At 50.3% G+C, this 21930-nt stretch overlaps 3 protein-coding genes across 3 annotated transcripts; 2 read left to right on the top strand and 1 right to left on the bottom strand.

Moving 5' to 3' along the window:
• The first annotated feature begins 552 nt into the window (after nt 1–552).
• On the top strand, nt 553–9814 carry P2rx5 (purinergic receptor P2X 5). Its single transcript, XM_051180063.1, has 13 exons — nt 553–744; nt 3109–3259; nt 3740–3811; nt 4311–4386; nt 4472–4568; nt 4728–4808; nt 5062–5200; nt 5583–5716; nt 5955–6048; nt 6150–6215; nt 8143–8225; nt 8852–9016; nt 9587–9814. The coding sequence occupies exons 1-13, from the start codon at nt 608–610 to the stop codon at nt 9696–9698; spliced, it is 1407 nt and encodes a 468-aa protein (XP_051036020.1). The 5' UTR covers nt 553–607; the 3' UTR covers nt 9699–9814.
• A 6032-nt stretch (nt 9815–15846) lies between these two features.
• Emc6 (ER membrane protein complex subunit 6) lies at nt 15847–16524 on the bottom strand. The gene is made up of 2 exons (XM_051180055.1): nt 16448–16524; nt 15847–16261 (listed from the first exon to the last, which is right to left on the bottom strand). Exon 2 carries the CDS (start codon nt 16210–16212, stop codon nt 15880–15882), a length of 333 nt encoding a protein of 110 aa, XP_051036012.1. The 5' UTR covers nt 16213–16261; nt 16448–16524; the 3' UTR covers nt 15847–15879.
• Nucleotides 16525–16692: 168 nt separating this feature from the next.
• On the top strand, nt 16693–21912 carry Tax1bp3 (Tax1 binding protein 3). Its single transcript, XM_051180054.1, has 4 exons — nt 16693–16852; nt 19843–19962; nt 20328–20405; nt 20910–21912. The coding sequence occupies exons 1-4, from the start codon at nt 16814–16816 to the stop codon at nt 21045–21047; spliced, it is 375 nt and encodes a 124-aa protein (XP_051036011.1). The 5' UTR covers nt 16693–16813; the 3' UTR covers nt 21048–21912.
• Nucleotides 21913–21930: the final 18 nt, after the last annotated feature.

Raw genomic sequence — 21930 nt, 5'->3', positions numbered from 1 at the left:
GGCTCTTCCTACCCCATAGTACCTGACTGGGATCGCTGGCCCAGATACTTGTAGGAGTTAGATCCTGCAGTCGTCCCTTTGATGGCAGCAGACAGGCGCCCGGGACCTGCAAGCCTGTCTGACAGTATGAGCAGCGAGGCCAGGGCACTCGGGAAACCAGTCATTACTAGTGGCTGTATCTATCCCTCTTCCTAAACTTCCTGCGCTCTGGGTCCCTCCCGGATCCTGCCTCTGTTTCCCCACCCAACTCCCCTTGAGCGAGTCCGGTGGGAGGAGGTAGGGGCGGGAGAGACGCCTTGGAAAGCACCTTCCCTCCTTCCTCGCCTCCGCACTCGTGCGCGTGTCCTTGCAGGCCAGTGGCCGGAGGCACAGCCCGGTGGTGTCACCGTGTCAGTGGCCACGGGCTGGGCTGGGCTGGGCGCTTGCCGCAGTACAGCTCCCGGCGGCGGCGTAGTCCTCCTGGCCGCCCGGAGCTCGGGCCCGGGTCTGTGCGCCCGCCCATCGGCTCACGCCCTTCGGAGCCGCGCGTCCGAGACTGCGGCAGAGCAGAGTGCTCGGTTGGCCGCGGGGCGGCGGGAGGTAGCGGCGGGCAGAGTGAGCCGGAGGCATGGGTCAGGCGGCCTGGAAGGGGTTCGCCCTGTCGCTGTTCGACTACAAGACCGCAAAGTTCGTGGTCGCCAAGAGCAAGAAGGTGGGGCTACTCTACCGGGTGCTGCAGCTCACTATCCTGTTGTACTTGCTCATGTGAGTACTCGGGGCACTTTTTCAGGGGGATGGGGAGGGGGAAGGTGTAGACACGGGGGCCTTGGGGAGTAGGTCCTTAAGGGTCCTTGGATGTAAGGGTGGGAAGGTCTATGCCGTGTAAAACGTGGGAGGGGGCAACTGGGTACCTGGTTTGAAGCTATTTGTGGGAGCCTCTTCTCCCGGGACTAGAGTGCCCGGTGTTACAGCCATGGCCAGGAGGCAGCAATGTCAGGACTCTGGGCTCAGCTGCCCCCAGAGGCCTTCCTGGGCTCTGGCTTGACAGCTGGCGCAGGCACCCAGCAGGTTATTTATAAGCACAAAGCATCCCTGGCTTACTCTTGGTTGGGCCAGCTCATCAGACTGGCATGTTCTGGAACTCAGGGTTAGCTCACGGGTAACACAGGCAGGACAGTCTCTCCAATGTCTAGCTGCTCTACTGTCTCCTTGTTGCCATTTCACCTAGCAGGATGTGGGTCCACCAGCCCAGGAGCAGCTTGAAGGAAGCTTAACAACTAGACCTTGGTCAGAGCCTTCCTTTGCTCCCTAGGAAGAGAGGAGGGCACAGGTAGAGAGAGGCAGCCACTGAGAACAGGGGCAATTCACTCTTTCCCACATTAAACAGTGTGCAATTATTGTTCCTGGGAAGGCAGTCCTAGCCTTACTGCCTGCTAATGGCTGCATTTTTTTTTTTTTAATTTCGTTTTGGTTTTTGGAGACAGGGTTTTTCTGTACAGCCCTAGCTGTCCTGGAACTTTGTAGAGAAGGCTGGCTTCAAGCTAAGAGATCTGTCTGCCTCTTCCTCCCGAGTGCTGGGATTAATGGCGTGGATAATAGCAGCATTGTTAGCATTTCCTGGATTTTAGCACCAAGGCAGTGTCCTACCTCAGCCACCATAGTTTTTCCTTCCCTACTTGGTGGTACCACTCCTTGTTCAGGTTTGGGTGCTCCAATGACTCCTGTTCTCTGTCCCTCCCTGGCATTCCCATAGCCAATTAAGATGGTCATTTGCTCAGTGTCTATTTCTATCTCTCTGCAGTCTGGGGATGCTGTGATGGGAGGGACTGGTGACACTTCATTTGGGAATAGGTATGAAATGAATAAACAAATGTTGAATATTTGCTTACTCTTTTGGATTGGACAAAGCCTGGCATTTTTTTTTTTTCTGCTAAAATGGAAGGCTTGCTCAAGAATCACGTTTCTCAGGGTTCCTTGAAAATGTGATAGCTTAGGGTCTAGGCTCCCCTACCTCTGCCCCAGAAATGAGGAAGTGGACACATGTTGGTTGACACTTCCCTGGTTCCCTGGAGAGAGCCTGCCTGCCCTGCCGCTCACTGCATGACTCAAGGCGCTGGCTTCTTCCTTTTTTGACTGGTTTCCTCAGCTTCATCAAGACAGGTTAAGCTGGATGATAGCTACCTACAGAGGTTCTGTGCATGGAGCTTTTGCTCTGTGCTTAGCATTTGACAAGGGCCATCATTTATTTATTTATTTTTATTTATTTATTTTTACCGAGACAGGATTTCTCTGTGTATAAGCCCTAGCTGTCCTGGAACAAGCTCTGTAGACCAGGCTGGCCTCGAACTCACAGAGATCTACCTGTCTCTGCCTTTTGAGCGCTGAGATTAAGGGTGTGCTCAACCACAACCTGACTCATTATTTTTAATTTACTTGTTTTTGGTGCAAAACACAAGGCCTTATACATGCTAGGCAAACCCTCTACTGGCTTATCTTTCCCTTGGATTTCTTTTACTTCTTCTCTTCCCTACCTTTGGTATTTTGTTTTGTTTTTCAAGTCAAGGTTTCTCTGTGTAGCCCTGACTGTCCTGGAACTCACTCTGTAGACCACGATAGCCTTGAAATCAGAGGTCTGCCTGTTTCTGCCTCTCAAGTGCTGGGATTAAAGGAGCATGCCACACACCTGACAATTTCTTTCTTTTTTAGTATTGTTTTATGTGTATGAATGTTTTGCCTGCATGTATGTCTGAGCACCAAATGTGTGCCTGGTCCCTGTCCTTGAGGAGGTCAGAATTGAGACTGTAGTTACAAATGGTTGTGGGCTACCGAGAGGGTGCCTGGAGTGGAAATGGGACCCTCTGCAAGTGCAAGAAGTGCTCTTAACCACTAAGCCAACTCTCCAGCCTCAGATTTTATTTAAAAGGTAGTGTCTCATCCTGTAGCTAAGGATGGCCTTCAACTGTCTATCTTCCTGCTTTAGCATCTTTAGTGCAGTATCACCCATGCTCTTGGGACAGGTGAACCCTGAGCTCTCTCACTCACATCCACCTAGGACTTACTGTGGTTTTCATGCCAGCTGGACCTGGGCAGCCAGTGACTGACGCCCACCTGTTGGTCATATTTCTACAGATGGGTGTTTCTGATAAAGAAGAGTTATCAGGATATTGACACTTCCCTGCAGAGTGCTGTGGTCACCAAAGTCAAGGGTGTGGCATATACCAATACCACTATGCTTGGGGAACGGCTCTGGGATGTAGCAGACTTTGTCATCCCATCTCAGGTCAGATCACCACCTGGGGCCTGGGCTGGTGAGGTATGGCTTGGGGTGGGTCACACAGGAAGTACCAGGCAACTCCATCAGTTGTCTCTCTGGCTCAGAATATAGACAGAAGCCCTGTCTAGGTCATTTTCTGCATCAGGCCTGGTTCTCAGTTTCTCAGTGATCTATGTGTCTGTTGAGACTACACGGGGCCCAGAGTCCCCTGGAACAGTGCCCCTGGGAATAGCTCCCCAGCTTGTTCATAGCTGCTCTGATGTAGAACCAGGCTGAGGTTGGGACAGAATTATGGGGTGACAGTGCTTGGGGTGACCCACCAAAGGATTTCCACTTGGAAAGTGTAGGCTCATCAGACGGATGGACAATGACCACCAGCTTTGTGGTCCCCATTGTTTCCAACCCCATATAGAGGTCCACTCTCACCTGGCTGACTCTTCCCAAGAGGCCAGGAGGAGATTCCTCAAACTCTGTCTGGCTCCTCAGGGGGAGAACGTTTTCTTCGTGGTCACCAACCTGATCGTGACTCCTAACCAGCGGCAGGGCATCTGTGCTGAGGTTTGATTTGGCATGTGTTTTGGGGAGGGGTTGGAAATCCCCCAGGCATGGTGACAGTCCTCCTGTATTTTGGTTTGCTCCAAAAGTACCAAAATACTGTATAAATGCTGCATGGTGTCATGTAATATGGGGGAGAGATGGGTTTTCTTAATTTGTTTTAAGTTTTACATTTTCATGTATGATTAGTGCCTGCTTGCATGTGTATGTGCATGTGTATGTGCGTGTGTGCATGTGCATATGTGCATACCATGGCATGTGTGTGGAGGTCGGAGAACAATTTTCAGGAGTTGGTTTCTCCTTTTACTATGGTTTCCAGGGAATAATAGGTTGCCAGGCTTTCATGGTAGATGCTTTTACCTACCAAGTCACTTTGCCAGTCTGAGAAATAGATTTTCCAAGGGCATGTGGCCTCAGGCCAGGGAAGAAGCCCTCTTCTATCTCTGATGGGACCTAGTCCTGAGCTGGGGGACCTCTCGCAGATCCTTTTCTCTCCTTGCAGCGGGAAGGCATACCTGATGGCGAGTGTTCTGAGGACACTGACTGCCATGCTGGGGAGTCTGTTGTAGCTGGACATGGTGAGGATGTGGAGTGGCCGGGGCTGGAGCAGGGCAAAGAAACCTGGACAGGAGGGTCCATGGCATTGTCCCTGTCCCTCTGCAGGACTGAAAACTGGTCGTTGTCTGCGGGCAGGGAACTCTACCCGGGGCACCTGTGAGATCTTTGCTTGGTGCCCAGTGGAGACAAAGTCCATGCCAACGTGAGTGGCTGTGGCCTGTGGTCCCAGAGGAGTTGCCTACGCAGTCTTATACAATGGGTCCCACCTGAGGCCAGAGGCCTACCTACTCCATAGGTCTAGGGGAGCCATAGAGGGCAGGGGCAGGTCTCCTTGCTCAGGCTGCCCTGGCCTGGTTTTCAGGGATCCCCTCCTGAAGGATGCTGAAGGCTTCACCATTTTCATAAAGAACTTCATTCGCTTCCCCAAGTTCAACTTCTCCAAGTAGGTGGGGCTTGGCTACTGGATGGGGAGGTGGGCTGAGGGCCCTCCCTGTGACCATGCTCAAGCTGTGCATGGTGTGTATACATACATGAATGAACAGGGGTGCCCTTTTCTCTGCTTGGGGGTGGTCTCTGTTCTTGAGCGGAATATGATACAAGCTGGGGAAGAGGTCACATCTGCTGAAAGGCCCATTGCTTCCTGGGTCTGGCCCAGCAACAAAATTTCTTACCCTCCTGTCATGGCTTCCTCTTAGAGCTAATGTGCTAGAAACAAACAACAAAAATTTCCTGAAAACCTGTCACTTCAGCCCCAAGAATCTCTACTGTCCTATCTTCCGACTGGGGTCCATTGTCCGCTGGGCAGGGGCCGACTTCCAGGACATAGCACTGAAGGTGTGTGGTGTATGGTCAGGGAGCTCTCCCTGGGAACCTGGGCTCTGCAGTGAGAGGTGGGGGTGGGGGACATTCGGTCCAGGGGGATCCTGCAGAGTCACCTGTCCCCATGAGCTCACTATTTTCAGAATTAGTGGTGACAAATGGCCTGGCTCTATCAGGCACTCAGTGGGGATAAGTGAGTGGGGCTGACTTGGCACCTTCCTCTGACTCCAGGACACCATCAGAAACAGTTGAAAGGGACCCCATGGACACATGTTGATTTGTGCATAAAGGGTGGTCAGACCAGTCTAGTTAGCTGACCTCTGGCCAACTTGTCTGGCTCTCCTAGAGGGCCACCCACCCAGACAGCTCCAGCATTCACCCTGTTTCTTGTATCAAGGGTGGTGTGATAGGAATCCATATCGAATGGGACTGTGACCTTGATAAAGCTGCCTCTGAATGTGACCCACACTATTATTTCAACCGTCTGGACAACAGGCACACAAAATCCATCTCCTCTGGGTACAACTTCAGGTAACTATTGTTTTTGTGCTACCTGATGGCTCTGCTCTGTATCCTCTGCTGGGTCAAGTCCACCAGTGTTCTGGTGCTACAGGGGTTTGTACTGAGCATGTCTCAGTGAGTGGGTCTGCACACTATTCTAGAGCTGCTCTAGGACCCTGGATTGCTGAGAATTCTCCAAAGCAGCCACTTTGTGCTGCAATGGAGAAAGGTAAGGCAGATGAGCATCCCCCGGGCCCTGTCTCCCCAGGTTTGCCAGGTATTACCGAGACTCCAATGGGGTAGAGTTTCGTGACCTGATGAAAGCCTATGGCATCCGCTTTGATGTGATAGTTAATGGCAAGGTATGCAGACCTGCTTTCCATTCCAGTGCCTGGTGGCTGCTGGGTCAGGGGGATCTGGCTGTCCACTCTGCCTTACTCACCTGGCTGTTTCTGCTTCACAGGCAGGAAAATTCAACATCATTCCTACAGTCATCAACATAGGTTCTGGGCTGGCGCTCATGGGTGCTGTGAGTACCTCCCCTGCCTTGCTGGCTTTCTAGGGAAAGGGAGGTAACTAACTGCCTGGGAGGAACATGCTGAGCCCAGAACACAGGAGGGCCTGTGAGGTCACAGGGGCAAGGGTGACTTCACACCCTGCCAGCACACCCCCTCCCAGGACACTGACTGTATGTAGCTCTGACTGTGAGCTTGAGTGGAGTGTGACACAGGTAGATCATCCTCTAGTCCTGGTGTGGGCTGGAATCTGAGATTCTGGGTCTGGCAATGGGTCTGGCAATTATGCTTTGCCAATCTGAACACAGTTGACATTTGGAGCCGGGGTCTTCTTTGCTTTGTGGGTATCCTGTGCAGTATGTTTTAAGTGAATTCCTGATTGGTTATTCAGTGGGTCCTCCCCACAGCTGTGTTGCTAAAAAGTGGTCTCCATCTGAGAACTGAATTTGAACGGCTGAGAGGCAGCAGAGATAGTCTCATAACCCTGTGGGGTGGGTATTTAGCCACCCATAGTGGCTTCCTTGGTAGGAGACAGCTGGAGTGTAGGGAAGGGCTCCCTGCAAATGTCTGTCATACCCTTGGTACTTCTGGGAGGAGGTTAAGTGTGGGAGTCTTTGTTGGGGGCTCATGCCAACACAGCACGTTCCCTGCCAAGGCTTCCGGGGGCCACTTCCCTCCTCTGCCTGGGCACATCAACCTGCCACTAGAAGATTCCATCAGGACTCAGGATAGACTTTGCATTGGGACTGAGAAGCCTGGCTTGACGGGATTAAGAGTGATCACTAACAATGGTGGTGGTACACACCATTAATCCTAGCACTAGGGAAGCAGAGGCAGGTGGATCTCTTAGTTTGAGGCTAGCCTGGTCTACTGATCAAGTTCCAGGACAGCCAGGGCTACACAGAGAAACACAATCTCAAAAAACAAAACTAAACAGTGGTTCCCAAGTGGAGTGTTTAGGGATCCTGGCTATGTGCATTCATAGCTCTCATACAATGTGGGTAAAGTTTGGAAGTCTGGGGACACAGCTGTGAAAGGAAGGGAATGATACAGCAAAAGGTGGTGGTGAAGGCTGAGGGAAGAAGTAGGAGCGAGGAATTGATAAATGGCATTTCTGGAGTCTGGGAAAGACACTGTAGGCCCTCCTCTGCCTTCAGGAGCAACACCTCTATCCCTGCACTATGGGTAGAGTTGCCCTCTGCTGGAGCAGACAGGAATTACATACAACATGCTCTGATCTGAAGCCTGTGTTGGGGTGATTGATTAGTCCACCCCAGCAGGCCTCAAACTAGGTCTGCCCAGGCTTCCTGTCTTTTCCTTACCACAGTTGTAGCATCCTTGTTGTCCAGGTTAAGATGCCCAACAGCCCATCTTACACTGTCACAGGGCTCTCTACAAAGCATCACAACTGCCAGTGTCACTAGGACCTATGTCTCCAAAGCATTCTCAGACACACTGGTTCTCAGCCCCACCTTTTGCTCATCCCCCACGAGCCCTGGGCATCTTACTGGTGATGACAAGCCTGCTTCTCCATTTTCAATGCAATTCCAGGCCTAAGTTCAGCTCCCCAGGCTGAGTGAATACTATTTCCCACCTGCTCCCAATCCTGTTCTCATTATATCACAATCCACTTGTTTCCTGCAGCACAGGGAGTCCCCAGGTCTCTGTGCTCCACATCCTCCTGGCACCCCAGTGCAAACCTGGCAGGCTATAGATTCTTAGCCAAGTTACGTGTGGTCAGGGTAGTGAGGGGAGCTTGATCCATGGTGTTAGGTAGCATGTCCAGATCTGAACTGTGTCTACCAGAGTGGCTTTGGGCCCTGTTCATCACCCCTTTCTGGGCTGTTTCTGCATGATCAGGTGATGTCCTGCTCCTGCCTGTTGCAGGCTCCAAGATTATGAAGCTAGGATTATGAGTCAAAGATTGGAACTCTTTTGCAGGGGGCTTTCTTCTGCGACTTGGTACTTATCTACCTCATCAGAAAGAGCGAGTTTTACCGAGACAAGAAGTTTGAGAGAGTGAGGTATGTTAATCTTCCTTCCCCAGTCCCAAGGAGCACCTCAGCTCCTGCCTAGAGCCTCATCTGTGTGGCCCCGGGTGCGTCGTTGACTGTATGTACCTGCTTCACAAGATTGGACTTGGTTCAGAAGGTCTGAGGAAGAAGACATCTCCCCAGGTCACATGGAATAAGATGTTTACAGAATTTATCTTACTGTATGGTTTTAGACAAGCCTCATGGCTCCTTGAGCCACAGTTTCTCCATCTTCGAGATGAGAATACCGGCTTGGACTTGGAAAGTGTGTGTGCATGTGTGTGTGTGTGTGTGCATTTAGCATTGGAACACAGAACACAGCATGGGAGGGTGCTGGGTCTGGGGTGACAGGAAGGGAAAAGTGTTCTGGCTTTGTCCTTGAAGAAGGCATTTTGGAGGAACTGGGACCAGAATGAGGAATTGGGTCAGGCAGCATATACTTCCTCAGCCCCAGCAACCTGGACTGTGGGTGTGGACCTGTATGATTTGTCTGGGTAACCCAGCTGGTACATTGCTACCTGGCCTCAGGCTGCTCTGCTGGAGGAAAGAGTATGGTCCAGCTGGGAGTTCAATTCTCTGTCAGTGCCCCACGAAGGTTGTGGCCATGTCTTACCCAGGGGCCAGGAGGAGGAAGCCAATGTTGAGCTTGAGGCCAACCAGATCGAGGAGGAGCTGCCAGAGGACAAGCCAAGGGAAGGGGTTCAGCAGGATGAGCAGCTGCAAGAGCTGGCCCAGAGTGGCAGGAAGCAGAATGACAGCTGCCAGCTCTTTGAGCCTGCCAGGTAAGGGGCTGTGGAACAGCTGGTGTGGGGGGGGACACAGGGAAGAGGGATGGGGGTAGGACGACACATGGGACACTACTTGGGATTTACTCCAGAGGGTGCGCCTTGGTTTAGGGTGGTCTTTCTCTCAGTCTTCACTCCTGGTTAAAGTTGGGTAGCCTCCTGCTGGGAGCTGGGTCAGCGTGGGCTGAGCTGAGAAATTCCCTTGGATGGAGCAGACTAAGGAAAGGCAGACGCTGTGGGCTGTAGCAGGGGGACCAGACGGATCCTAAGTCAGGCCATTTCCTGAGCTGTCACTGCCTGGTCACCCACCTGAGCCCCCTTACCTGCAGGTCCACCTTGCTTGTCTAGCGCAGCCTCCTATTGCTGCGGGAGATACCGTGCTTCCCAGTCCCCAGTGTGAACATCATCTGAGCTGCAGCTAGGACAGCATTTCTTTCTCCTCGGCTGTGCCTGCCTGCTCACTGCCAGAGAGAGGCTGCGACTGCTATGTACTCTGCTTCAGAAAGGCCATGCCCGCAAGAGTTCCTGACAGCCCTCTCTCTGCCCTGTGTGCACCCCTCCCCCAAGGTCTGGCCTCCTGGAGAAAGCCATGGTGAATGTGAAGCAGCCACAGATCTTGCAAACAGTGAAGACTGAAGATGCAGTCAGAGCTCTTGGCAGAGAACAGATTCAAAGATGATGGGGCCAGGACAGACCACAGCTCTGACCTGGGAAGAGACCTCTTGGTGCTTGCTCAGGATGGGGCTTCTGGGAAGAGGCCCCTCAACCCCATTCGGCTTCCATGGGATCCTGCTGCATTTTGTTGTTGTGTGGAGGGGAGCCTCCTGTTGCCTGTTGGCCAGTGGCTCAGATGCAGAAAAGAGACCCCTGGGCAGGCTCCCAAGGAAGGGGCAGGGGCTTCAGTGCCTGTGTCTGAACCCAGCCGGACACACACTTATGCATACAGGCAGTACACATTTATGGGTGCATGCTGCACTTTAGTCCTGAGAAGCTTGAATGAGATGAGATGCTGACCTGGCCCTAGGGTTGAGGGGCACACACATGTACCTCTCTCCAGGGTCATCAGGCAGCCCAGACAGCCTGGCCTTCCTCCAGCCTCTAGCCAAGACTCCTGACAAGTCTCTGCAGAGAGAAAGATGGTTGCTCAGAAAAAGCTGGATGTTTGAGGACATCCAGGGGACTTTTAGCCCCACCCCCAGATGTAAAATTTAAAGGTGGCCAAGGAGGCACCTGGAAAAGACTTAAGGGGAGAGCAAACTCCAGGAGCTCCTAGGTAAGATTTGGGAGGGAAGATTGGTAAGCCATTAGCCCATTCTAGCCTTCACCCACTGGGAAACCGACTTGCCCAGGTGAGAGATGGACTAGTCTGTATGGTTCAGCTCTTGCTATATGGGGGATGGGAGAGTTCCTGCTCTCAGAAGCTCAGCCTTGAAGTGCTAATGAGATAAAGGATGACTTTCCCTGAAAAGTTGTTCCTGATTCGTGTCCAGTTCCTTCCCTGCTGCATTTCATTCCACGGAGCTCAGAGTGGAGTCCATTGACTAGCACCCACTCTCCATAGAGCCTGACAAAAATGCAAGGTTGCAAGCCTCTCCCTAATACCCATGTAAGAGTTTCTCCAGGATCTCAAAGTGATTTGCAAGCACATTGTTAATGCCAGCTTCAGCTTGGGTGGCTGACAGAGTACCAGGTCAGATTTACACATGCTGCCTTGAGGCCAAGAGGGTCCCTCTCTCCCAGTTTTTTTTTTTTTTTTTTTTTTTTTTTTGTAGCTAGAGGGGTCTCTATGTAGTCCTGGCTACCCTGAAACTCTAGAAACTCTATGTAGACCAGGCTGGCCTCACACAGACCTGCCTGCCTCTTGTATGCTGGGACTAAAGGTGTGTGCCACTATACCTGGCTTCCACCTTCATTTGGAAGACAGCAATATGCTTGGTTTATTTAAATCCAAACATTTTGATGAGGTAATACCTAATCTAATTCAAAATGTAAAGATTTACAAGCACAGAAGTAGTCAGGTATGGTGGTGAACAACTCTAATCCCAGCCCTTGGGAGGCAGATGAGTTTGAGGCCAGCAAGCTTAATGGAGCTAATTCTATTAGTTCTATGTCAGGGAGGGCTATACAGTGAGACCCCCCCCCTTTTTTTTTTAAAAGTCATCCCTTTCTCCTGGGCAGTGGTGGCATTCACCTTTAATCCCAGCACTCGGGAGGTAGTGTAGGCAGATCTCCAGTGAGTTTGAGGCCAGCCTGGTCTCTGGTCTACACAACTAGTTCCAGGACAGGTAGGGCTGTTATACAGAGGAAAAAAAAAAAAAAAAAAAAATCCCTTTCTTTCACTCTCCTATATTTTTCTGAAGGTCCATCTGGCTACCTGGCCACTCCCTCAGGAAATGATTTATTCTTGTAAGGCCAAATTTCCTGTCAGAAAGACTTGGGACACATTTAAATGCAAGGCTGGGGAGCTAGCGGGTTCATTCTCTCCTATCCTATGGAGGAGTATCTGGAGAAATCCAAGGTGAGGAACCCAGAGCTCTTATTAAGGGTTAAGTTCTGCCTTGAGGTAGTCCCAGGCACTGTCTAGGTGCTTCTTTCAATGCTAGGAGCTCCTCTCTAGAAGCTCCCCCACCCCATGCCAGGGACAGTGAATATCCTTCTGTGGGCCCTTACAGGTGGTGATCAGAAGGGGCCTGGTAACTGGGTTTTGCTCACCTGTAGACCCAGCATATGGCGTAGGCCACCTGAGCTCAGGAATTTCAACCTGAAAAAAGGGGTGGAGGGCTGAAGAGAGGGCTCAGTGTTAAGAGCACTGGCTGCCCTTTCAGAAAACACAGTTCAATTCCTAGCACTCACTGGATGGCTCACAATCACCTGTAATTCTAGTTCCAAGGGAATCAGACACTCTGTTCTGGCTTTGGTGTGTACTAGGCACGAACTGGTACAGACATACATGCAATCAGCCCGGCATGGTAAGGCACACCTTTAATCTTAGCACTGGAGAGGCAGAGCAGGCGGATCTCTCTGGGTTGAGGCCAGCCTGGTCTACATAGTGAGTTCCAGGATAGCCAGGGCTATGTAGAGATGCTGTCTGGAAAACCCAAAAATAAGTTAAAAAACAAACAAACAAACAAAAAACAATGGTGGAGGGGGAAGAGTTGTTGCCACTGGGGCAGTAGGGAGTGGTGTCCAGAGCAGGACCTCTTCCAAGGGATGCAGCCTTCGGTTATCTGGAGGATATCACCAAGCCATTCTGCTTTCTGAAAGTGAAAGCCTGGGTAATCCACTTAGGTAGCTGACTTCCTTGTTAAAGCAACCCCCAGCAGGTTCCTTTCAAGTTTAGGAGCAAACAAGAGGGCCAAGGGTCATGGCAGTTTAGAGCTTGGCCTGGCTCTTCTTCCTACTCTTCTGAAATGGCTTAGGGACAGTCAGACAACTCATTTTGTATCAGAATGAAAGTGCCTTTGCTAGTTATTGTCAGTAAGTACCAAGTTCATGTTCTGTGTCCTGACACTGGTGAGCAGCATACATGGTCCTTGCCCTCAATGCTTCCAGCCTGGTGGGTGGTCACACTTGTCATCATGAACTAAATAGGGTGCTGGGGGCAGTTTTAACCTGGAACAGCTGGAGTAAGTGTACTCAAGAGAGTGGTAGTTTAAATCTGAAAGGTTAGGAGTTGCCTGCCTAGGTGACAGGCAAGGAAGGGAATCCCAGGTGCTTCGATGTGGAAAAAACCAGGAAGGATTATTACTACATGGACAGTGTAAAGTGTTCTTTTATTGGTCTTCATTATGCTCCACGCTTCACTGGCCAACAGATCCGTTAACCTGTTGTTCCTTTTAGGCCAGCAAAATTAGCTACGTTGACCCTTGGATCATTTTAGGAGGCCCCAAACTTAGAAAGCCAGGGATCGCATTACAACTTCTCACAGAGATGCCCATTCTGCCAAAGCTGTCTTGTGTCCCCTTCCCCCAACTTCTTGCCTTCTGCATTACCTTGATATAAGGCAGCTCATCCATCTTATGGAAACCAGTTGCCTAAATTAAAAACAAACCAAAACCAAAACCTCTCAGAGTTTTCCTCTGTAGTCCAGGCTTCTAATTCAGGAATTGAGTCAGGTACTTGATTTCCTAAACTTTGGGGAAACACTTTTTTCCTTGACCTATGTGTGTCAGTCCCTAGCCTAATCTGGGCCATCTAAGATCGTCCTAAAAGTTATTTCATACCTTTGGGAGCATCATGATGTGGGCCAACTAATATACTGGGTGCTATCAACGTGACCTGGGGATTAGCCATGGAATCACAAACTACTGTTCCTGTCATAGCTGCCTTTGCTCTCCGTTTCCATCAGTTGTTCCTCTCAGTGGGGAGGCCATCATAGAGCTGGAACATGCCTTGCTCCAGGTGCTTGAGTTGGGGACTCAGTCCCTAATTACAGTGTCTTTCAGATCTGAACAGGGCTCCACTTAAGTTTTACCCACACCCTACAAGGGACAGCACTTTTCTGATAGACAGTGACTCTTACTTTAGCCAACATAAAAAGTCAAGCGGGCCAGGCACTTTCTGTGACCTGTCTAACATATGTAATTTTTGGATACTTACTTAGTTCTAAAATAATAGAAGTCATCAGTTTTAGATGTGTCTTTTTTTTCCTCTTGTTACCCCTATAGGGGAATAATGTAAGGTTAAACAAAGAGGCAGATAAAAGCAATAACACATGTATTACCTTTCTTGTCATAAAGAGAGTCAAATCAAAGTATGGGAACATTGTTTTAAAATTACACTTATTTGTGTGTGTCTGTGTGTACACGTGCCTCACTATGCTTGTGAAGATCAGAGTTCGTTCTTCCCTTTGACAGTGTGGTTCCTGAAGACTGAATTCAGGTCAGCAGGCTTGCCAGCAGACACCTTTACCTGCTGAGCCATCTTGCCTGCTCCAAGGAGACTCTTGAAATGAATAGATGCTAAAAGATAAGAAAAGAGATGATAAAGAGGTTTAAGAGCACTTGCTGCTCTTCCAGAGGACCTGAGTTCTGTTCCTAGCACAAATTTAACTCCAGCTCCAAGGGAGATGACAACTCTGGCTGCTGTGGGAAACCACACTCATGAACACATACCCACTAAGATGCAAATGCGTATACCTACATAATTATGAGTAATAAAAAACAGACTAGGGAAGACAGTGATAAAACTAGTACTCATTGGATAAATGCTGGTAAGTACTTAAAATTAACTTATCCTCTGTCCTATGAATATTAAATCTGCTCAAAACTGATAGGAATATGAAAGAAGTTATTGCATAGTTTAATGGCAGCAAACATTTGTAACAAATTTACTGTTCAACAGGAAAGTCATTAAGTCAAATCAGGAATCCATCAGGAATGAGCCCTGAAACATGCATGTCAGGATCTTCAGGAGAGGGCTCTTTGGGACAGGAAAGTAAAGCTGTAACCTCAGCTTCTTGGAATGAGATGCAAGCATGTGGCCCAGAACCTGAAACAGGATTTAGGGCTTGGTGCTTGGGCCATTACTTGGTGGGTACAGACCATCTACAGTCTAGGAAAAGAGGTCTTGAATTCAATCTTTCATTATCCCTTTCTTAAAAACAAAAGCCAATTCACATTGCTAAAATTTCCAAAAACTTCCTCTAAGTACTCCAGAATCAAGGCCAACTTTTATAATATGGTCAGGACTACCTCATGACCTAAAAAAGGCTGTCATCCTTCCTACCTTGTGTCTCTTCCACATGCTCTTTTCTCAAAGTAGCCCCTCCATTCATTCTATTCAGCTGTTATTTAACCTTTCAGTCTCAGACAATGTTATTTCTTCCTTTACTCCATTTCCAAACCTAGTCTAGGCTTAGTGCTTCTGTGTATCCTTTCATGGCATCTAATATAATCCCTAAAATCAGGTAATGCCAATGTTGTCCCCAGTTAGACTATGAATTCTATGTGCAACATGTTCACTACAAGTCTACACAAGTATATATTTTTTCAGTTAAATATGTATTTCATTCTAAAATCCTCCTTCAAAAGGAATGGTTAGGAATGAAGATAATAGTCAGAGGCATTACACTCGAAAAACTCATTTGATTAAATGTCCAATAACCTATTTAATCGCCATAGGGTACATTCTAGAAAAATAGCTTGCAGTTTTATTTTCTTCTCCTTACAGGAAAGATAACTAGCTGTGACCAGATAACTGGAACTTAACTGATTCCATTCATAATCGACAGCAGTGGTAGGTGGGTAACGATGCTAGGAAGGTACTTTCATCTAATACAGCACAAGCACACAGACTTGTAACTGGATTCTGGCTCTGCCTCTTCCCAGATGGAGCCACCCGAGGTAGAGACATCTAACCTCTCTGGGCCTCAGGCTCTTCATCAGCAGACGTTTAACAGTACCGTCTCCACAGTTGTTAGAATTAAAACATACCCAATGCAAAAAGTACACATTACAGTGACTGCACATAGAGAATGCTTAGTAACACGAACTGTCATCAGTCCTTCAGATGTCAATGCTATGTTCTCTCCTCACGTAAGCCCTAGAGGTACCTTTGGATTTACTAGGTGCAAATCCAAGAAAATTACAGGCTATGGCCTAGGGCCTGCTCTCCAGGGAGCAAATCTTGGCGAATTCAAAGCATGGTAAGCATCAAGGTAGGAAAGAACTCAACAAAGTGTCACACTTCATTTAATCTGAAGAATATTACAGGCTCTCTGTCTTCAGATATAAATTATAACAGTACAGAACAAGCAGCGAATTCAAACAATTTAAAAACTAAGTAAGTCTACACGGTGTTAACTGCTGGCAAGAGTCCTGCCAATCTTTTCTCTTTTTTAAGTCACCCCTGCCCTCATTTCAGTAGACGTGCACCATGCCATAGAGGAACGTCCAGAAGAGGACGTAGGTGAAGAGGCCTCCGATGAGGCCTCCTGTAAAGAGAGGTCTCCGTGACTTAAAATATTTGTTCCACCTCCTTCCCGCTTTGAGAATTAGGAGCAGGGAGAGCAGGACGGAGGCAAGCAGGTAGAAGATGAAGCCGTAGAGGCCGGTGAGGCCGAGGATGCCGGCTGTGGCCCCCGACAGCGCTGACACTGAGGTCCGGCAGTAATCAAGGACCGCGGCGTTGCCTCGTACGGCTGCTTCGCTGATGAACGGCGGCCCTTCCCGTTTGGCCACCACCGCGGCCATCGCGCCCGCCGGGGCTCCGCTTCTGCCTTCTCGTGGACTCAGCGCGGAACTGCGGAGGAAACCAAGTTACAAGTGGCGCCCGCAGCCCGGCGAGTTGGGCGCGCGGCGCCTTCTTCCCCTGGGACCTCCGACACCGCGCCTGGGCCTCTGACCTCCACGGGCCGCCGAGGCCGAGGCTCGGGCCGGCCCGGGACAGCCGCACACCCGCACACACCCGAAAGGCTCGCCGAGTTACCTGGGACACAGCGGCACACAGTCCCTCGTGTTCCCTCAGACAGGAGAGAGCGGGACGTTCCACGGCGCCATGTTGTGCTGGAGGCTGCTGGGAGGGCTCAGGCTGCGCAGGCGCACAGACTCCGCTCCGCCCTCCCACGCTTTGCGCCTCGGGCACGCTCTCCTCCCGCCCCACTTCAGCACGCAAGTCCTGGGACTCCCGAAAGCTCAACAGCGCTCCGGCTGATGATTGGCTGAAGACTTGTTAAGTATTCATGAGGGGGCGGGCCGAGCAGGGCTGCCCTTTGTTAACCAGGGAGGGCGCGGCCGCGGGCATTCTCGCTGCGGGTCTCTCCGGGCGCAGACGGCTCGTCAGATTGGAGTCGAAATGTCCTACATCCCGGGCCAGCCAGTCACCGCCGTAGTGGTGAGTGCGCTCGTGCGAGCTCCTTCTCGTCTTGGCTCACCCCATTTCGCAGAGCGGCAAACTGACATCTAGATAGGCGAAGAAAGTATAGTAGTCGGGGCTCTTGCGCGCATTCCGGTGGCCGGAGCTTCAGTTGCCGTTTCTGTTTAGCAGTGCTGCAGCCTTCCCTGGCCAGGAGAGGTGGCTGGGACCTACGAGCCTCCCGAGACCCAGAGCAGAGGCCAGATCCCGTGCACTGCCGCCGCTGGGTGGATACCGTTTAGCAGGCGCGGACTGGAAGGATGGAGGCGAAAGGCTGGTCCGTGGGAGTGTTAGAAAACTCCCCAGCCCTGGGCCTCCGTGTCCCCAGCTGGGCGGCCGCGGGGGGCGGGCGCCGACGTCGGTGAGTGAGTCGTACCCTTTGGAATGAGGAAGCGTTTCCTCTGCTCCAGCCGCCACACTGCCGCCGCCGCCGCCTAGCCATAGATTTAGGGGGTGGGACTGGCCAGAGTTTGTCCTAGCAGCCCCTTCCCATTTCTCAATTGGCCTCGTTCTGGGGACCGGCCCCTCGAGAGCTAAACTTGATTTTCTTAACTTTTCAGGATACTCAGCCCCTTGGTTCAAAGTGTGTGTTCTTGTGCATGACTCGATGTTCTAGATCTTTCCAGGGTCGCCTTCTGAGTTTGTCTTCTATCAGTTGCATTTGACTAGGCAAAGGAAAGGGGGATGGTTGCTCTAAGCACGAAGGTCAGGGTCTGATAGGGCCTGCAGTCCAACCCTGAGGGCAGAGGCGGATATGCTGAATTCCACCTCAGAGAAGCCTTTATGCCCAGCCATAAAGGAAGCTTTTCTGGAAGAGCCCAGTCATGGCCTCACTCTTAAGCCCTAGTTGGCCTTGAACTTCTGGCAGTACTTCCGGTTTAGACTTCCAGGTGTTGGAGTTACAGGTGTGAATCAATATGTTCTCTTGGCCCCAAAGTCCTAACTCAGGAGCTATAGGGATGGGCCATGTTTGACGGTGTGCTGGAGAGCTCTCAAAGTCAAGAGGGTTGGGGCATCAAAGCCACTGATGAAGGTGCCCTGGGAGGGTGAGATTAGAGCTGGGTAGAAGGAAATATTGCTGGGCCAATCAATGGACAGCTTCCTGGTTTGCACTCCAATTGCAGCGGACTGGTTTTTCTAGGAACTCTCCCTAGCTGCTCCAGAAAGGAGTTAGGGCTTGATCCTATTTGAAAAAGAGAGGGTGCGAGTGAGAACCTAGGAAGAACCGCTTGACTGCCTGACTTCTCCCTTAAGTTAGTCACAGGGCTTCGTCACAGGGCCTCGTCTCCTTTTGGACCTTGCTGATGGGCATGCAAGGAGGTGTTTGTGGGAATAGATCTGGAACTTACACTTTCAGGCAGGAAGCTCCAGGTGAATGGGCCTTAGGCATCATCCTCTTCCATCTTGTCAGGCCAGTCAGAGTCTTTTTCAAAGCTGTAAGTCCACAGTCCTCCAATCCTAATGCCAGGTGCATGCCTGAGCATAAGCAGGCAGATCTGGCCTCTTTCCCGAGTCCTGGATTACTTATGGGGTGGAGATGCTTCCCTCCCAGTTTTACCCTGATTCTGTTACAGCCATTTTGTCTCCTCCCCTGAACTCTGGCCCCAGAGATCTACCTTCTGGAAATCTGTGCAGATGGTTCCTGACACTCCTAACTACTGACATTGCACTTATTCCTGGGTCCCCAACTGAGTGAGGGTTATGTTCATCTAGACTGGTTCTCAACCTTCCTAATGCTGTGACTCTTTAGTCAGTTCCTCATAATGTGGTGAACCCCCAACAGCTACTTTATAACTGTAATTTTGCTGCTGTTATGAATTGTAATGTAAATACCTGTGTCTTCTGATGATCTTAGGTGACCTCGAAAGGATTGGTTGCCCCAACAGGATCATGACCCACAGGTTGAGAACTGCTGATTTGGATAGATGACAGGGTGCACTCTTCCATTTGCTCATGATCAGTCCTTGTCTGTGGATCAGCACTTATAAGTAGCTCATGTCTTCAGGTCTCCATATCCCACCCATGAGAAATCCATTCTCCTACCTACCACTCAAATGATCATTCTAGCATCAATGCCTTGCCCTACTCCTACCTCCTTTTTGAGTTCCAGTAGGTTCAAGATCAAGGTCAGGTGGTACAGGTCATTTCTCAAGGCTGTGTGCAAATGATCCTTCCTCTGTTGAAGCCTTCCTAAGATCAGAAAGCCATCCCTACTTTTTCATGTTAAAATCCTCAACTTTTGGGGTAAGCTCTGGTAGGTAGCTGGAGGATGCTTTCTGAGGGCTGTCAAAGGAACCTGCACAGTTGGAGACCCCAACCCCAGAGCATGCTGAGAAAGCCCTAGAATAGTGTCTCTTATACCGCGTAAGATTAGGACCTAAGGACTGGGGAGATATGACTAGGCCTACACCCACAGTTTCATCCTTCATCCCATCTCACCTCCTGGTCCTGAGTTCTGCTCTGTGCACACCAGTCTCCTTGGCCAGGAAGCCCTTCTCTTCTTTCTGGGCAGATTTCTTCCCTGCTTCTCCCATGCACCCCCAGGCTGTCATAATCTCTGTAGGGCTTGCTCAGCAGCCAGCAATCTGAGCTGCCTCAGCAGGCATCTGCACTCTCAGAGCTTAACTTTCCTGTTCTGGGTGGTCCCTCTCCAGAAAGATAGGTGTCTTTCTTATAGTAGCCACAGTTCCCTCTGTTCCATGGGCCAGGATAGGCCCTGAATACGTTATTGGTTAAGGATGGGAAATGAGTGGGGAAAGTTGCAGGCGAAGGGCTGTGTGTAGGGGTTAAGACCCAACCATCAACTTCCCGGCAGGTAACCTGTTGGATTTCAGCAGAAGGCCCTCAACTCTGACCCCTTGGCATAGTTCTAAGTTGACCCAGCAGCCTGTGGTTGCTGCTGGACACAGAGATCAGGTCTTCCCCCACCCATCTACCCATTACCCACAACTTGCTTTTTCTTTTACCAGCAAAGAGTTGAAATTCATAAGTTGCGTCAAGGTGAGAACTTAATCCTGGGCTTCAGTATTGGAGGTGGGATTGACCAGGATCCTTCCCAGAATCCCTTCTCGGAAGATAAAACAGACAAGGTGAGGGAGACTAAGGTCTCAGATGTCCCCACGGGGCACAGAAGCCTGAGGTGGCAGATTTTTCTTCCTGGGCTTGTGTGGAAAGATCAGACTGTTTTTCCTTAGGCAATCCTGAATGATCTGGTGGGATTAAGTGGGAAGCATGCTGAGACAGCCTGGAGGAGCAGGAGGTGGCCATCAGCAGCCTGGAACACCCCAGGGGCAGCTACCCTGCCCCCTGGCTGTCATGGGTACAGTCCATGCCAGCTGTGGTGGGAAAGGTGGGCACAGGGACAGAGGTGTTTCTGAGAGTATGTCATGCTGGGTTATATGGATAAAGGACAATCCAGTGATCACAGGGCTTTACCTGGGTTGCTTCTTTCCAGGGCATTTACGTCACACGAGTATCTGAGGGAGGCCCTGCTGAAATTGCTGGGCTGCAGATTGGAGACAAGATCATGCAGGTATGGTTGTTCCAAAGGAGGAAAACGAGGTTTGTGTGAGAGGAGCTGAAGCACTTGGGGTTGGGGGCTAACTTCCCAGAGGGGCGGTTCATCGAAATGGGTTTCTGAAGCCATGCTATTAATGCCCCTAAGGAAGCAGGTTTGGTATGCTGCTAGAATGCTGGGCATCTCTATGTTAGGGGATATGAGCTTGGAGTCTGCTTGGGTAGCCTTGGTCCCTCAAAACCCTGTTTCCAGATTCTAGAGCAGTGATTCTCAACCTTCCTAATGCTGCAACCCTTTAATACAGTTCCTCATGTTGTAGTGACCCCCCCAACCATAAAATTATTTTTGTTGCTATTGCTGCTGTTATTAATTGTAATGTAATATCTGATGTACATTACAGTCTTAGGCAATCCCTGTGAAAAGGTTAACACCCTTCAAAGGGATTACGACCCACAGGTTGAGAACCACTTTTCTAGAGGGCAAAGAGCTGAGATATCCTGTGTTCTCTCCTTGGGTCAGGTGAACGGCTGGGACATGACCATGGTCACGCATGACCAGGCTCGGAAGCGGCTCACCAAACGCTCGGAGGAGGTGGTGCGCCTGCTTGTGACCCGGCAGTCTCTGCAGAAGGCCGTACAGCAGTCCATGCTGTCTTAGCAGTCAGCCAGTCTTGACTTGTACCCACCAACCTTTCTGTATAGTGACAACACATCCACGCTCTGTCTGTATCTCATTCTGGCTTCTGTGTGCTGGGTCCCAGCTCTGAGGGGGTTAACAGCTCATCCCAAGGTCCAAGCCAACCTTCCTACCCCTCAACCCCCAATCTGAGGCCATGGTATCAGCTCTCTCTCTCTCCTCTCTCTCTCCTGGATGCTGAGAATTGGAAATAAGGGCTTGGAGTAGTATCCAGTCCACAGTGACCAAAGGCTCGGCTTGAGACCCACTACTTGGCCACAGCAGGGGCTGGGCAGTCAGGAAGCACCTTCTGAGAGCTGCCAAAGCTTGGAAATGCCAGGTAGGGCCATGATTCCTCATTGTCTCTGGCTGAAGGGCTTGGCCCTATCCTTCCTCAGTGCCTCTCTCCATGCTTCCCTTCATGGGGCCCAGCCTGGGGCTGGACCCAAATATACCAGAGACTGTATGAAGGCCACCTGAATGGAAGAGGGCAGGCTCCCACTACGTTCATTTCCCTAATGGGTGCTGGCCTCTCCAGGAGCTGCCTGCTTAAACAATTTATGCAAGTTTCAAGACTGACATTTCAGGGCAGCTCTGAGGATTGCCATTTTTCCTCTACACCTGTGGGTTTAGCTTTTGTATTTTTTAAGTCACAACTTTGATACAAAGTGTTTTTATCTTACTGTTTGGAAAAGCCAATTCTCCTTTTGAATTTAGCTTACTAATTCACACACCTGGAAGCAGCAATTTGTAGCATGTTACTAAGCCAATTGGTTACTATGGAAATGGGGCAGTATGATGCTACCCATGTTCAACACTTGTGCCCAATAAACAATGCTGGAATTTACTAGGGGTTTCTGTCTTA

This window comes from Phodopus roborovskii, unplaced genomic scaffold (genome assembly GCF_943737965.1).
Source record: "Phodopus roborovskii unplaced genomic scaffold, PHOROB, whole genome shotgun sequence".
NCBI lineage: Eukaryota > Metazoa > Chordata > Mammalia > Rodentia > Cricetidae > Phodopus > Phodopus roborovskii.
This window is presented reverse-complemented; position numbering and strand designations above follow the sequence as displayed.

Bases quoted from the DNA above. Each gene is read 5' to 3' on its own strand.
- P2rx5 (XM_051180063.1), top strand. From the start codon at position 608: ATGGGTCAGGCGGCCTGGAAGGGGTTCGCCCTGTCGCTGTTCGACTAC. The intron at 5,201-5,582 runs GTGTGTGGTGTA...TCTTGTATCAAG, and splicing joins TCCAGGACATAGCACTGAAG to GGTGGTGTGATAGGAATCCA. The intron at 8,226-8,851 runs GTATGTTAATCT...TGTCTTACCCAG, and splicing joins AAGAAGTTTGAGAGAGTGAG to GGGCCAGGAGGAGGAAGCCA.
- Emc6 (XM_051180055.1), bottom strand. From the start codon at position 16,212: ATGGCCGCGGTGGTGGCCAAACGGGAAGGGCCGCCGTTCATCAGCGAA.
- Tax1bp3 (XM_051180054.1), top strand. From the start codon at position 16,814: ATGTCCTACATCCCGGGCCAGCCAGTCACCGCCGTAGTG. The intron at 16,853-19,842 runs GTGAGTGCGCTC...TTCTTTTACCAG, and splicing joins AGCCAGTCACCGCCGTAGTG to CAAAGAGTTGAAATTCATAA. The intron at 19,963-20,327 runs GTGAGGGAGACT...GCTTCTTTCCAG, and splicing joins CGGAAGATAAAACAGACAAG to GGCATTTACGTCACACGAGT.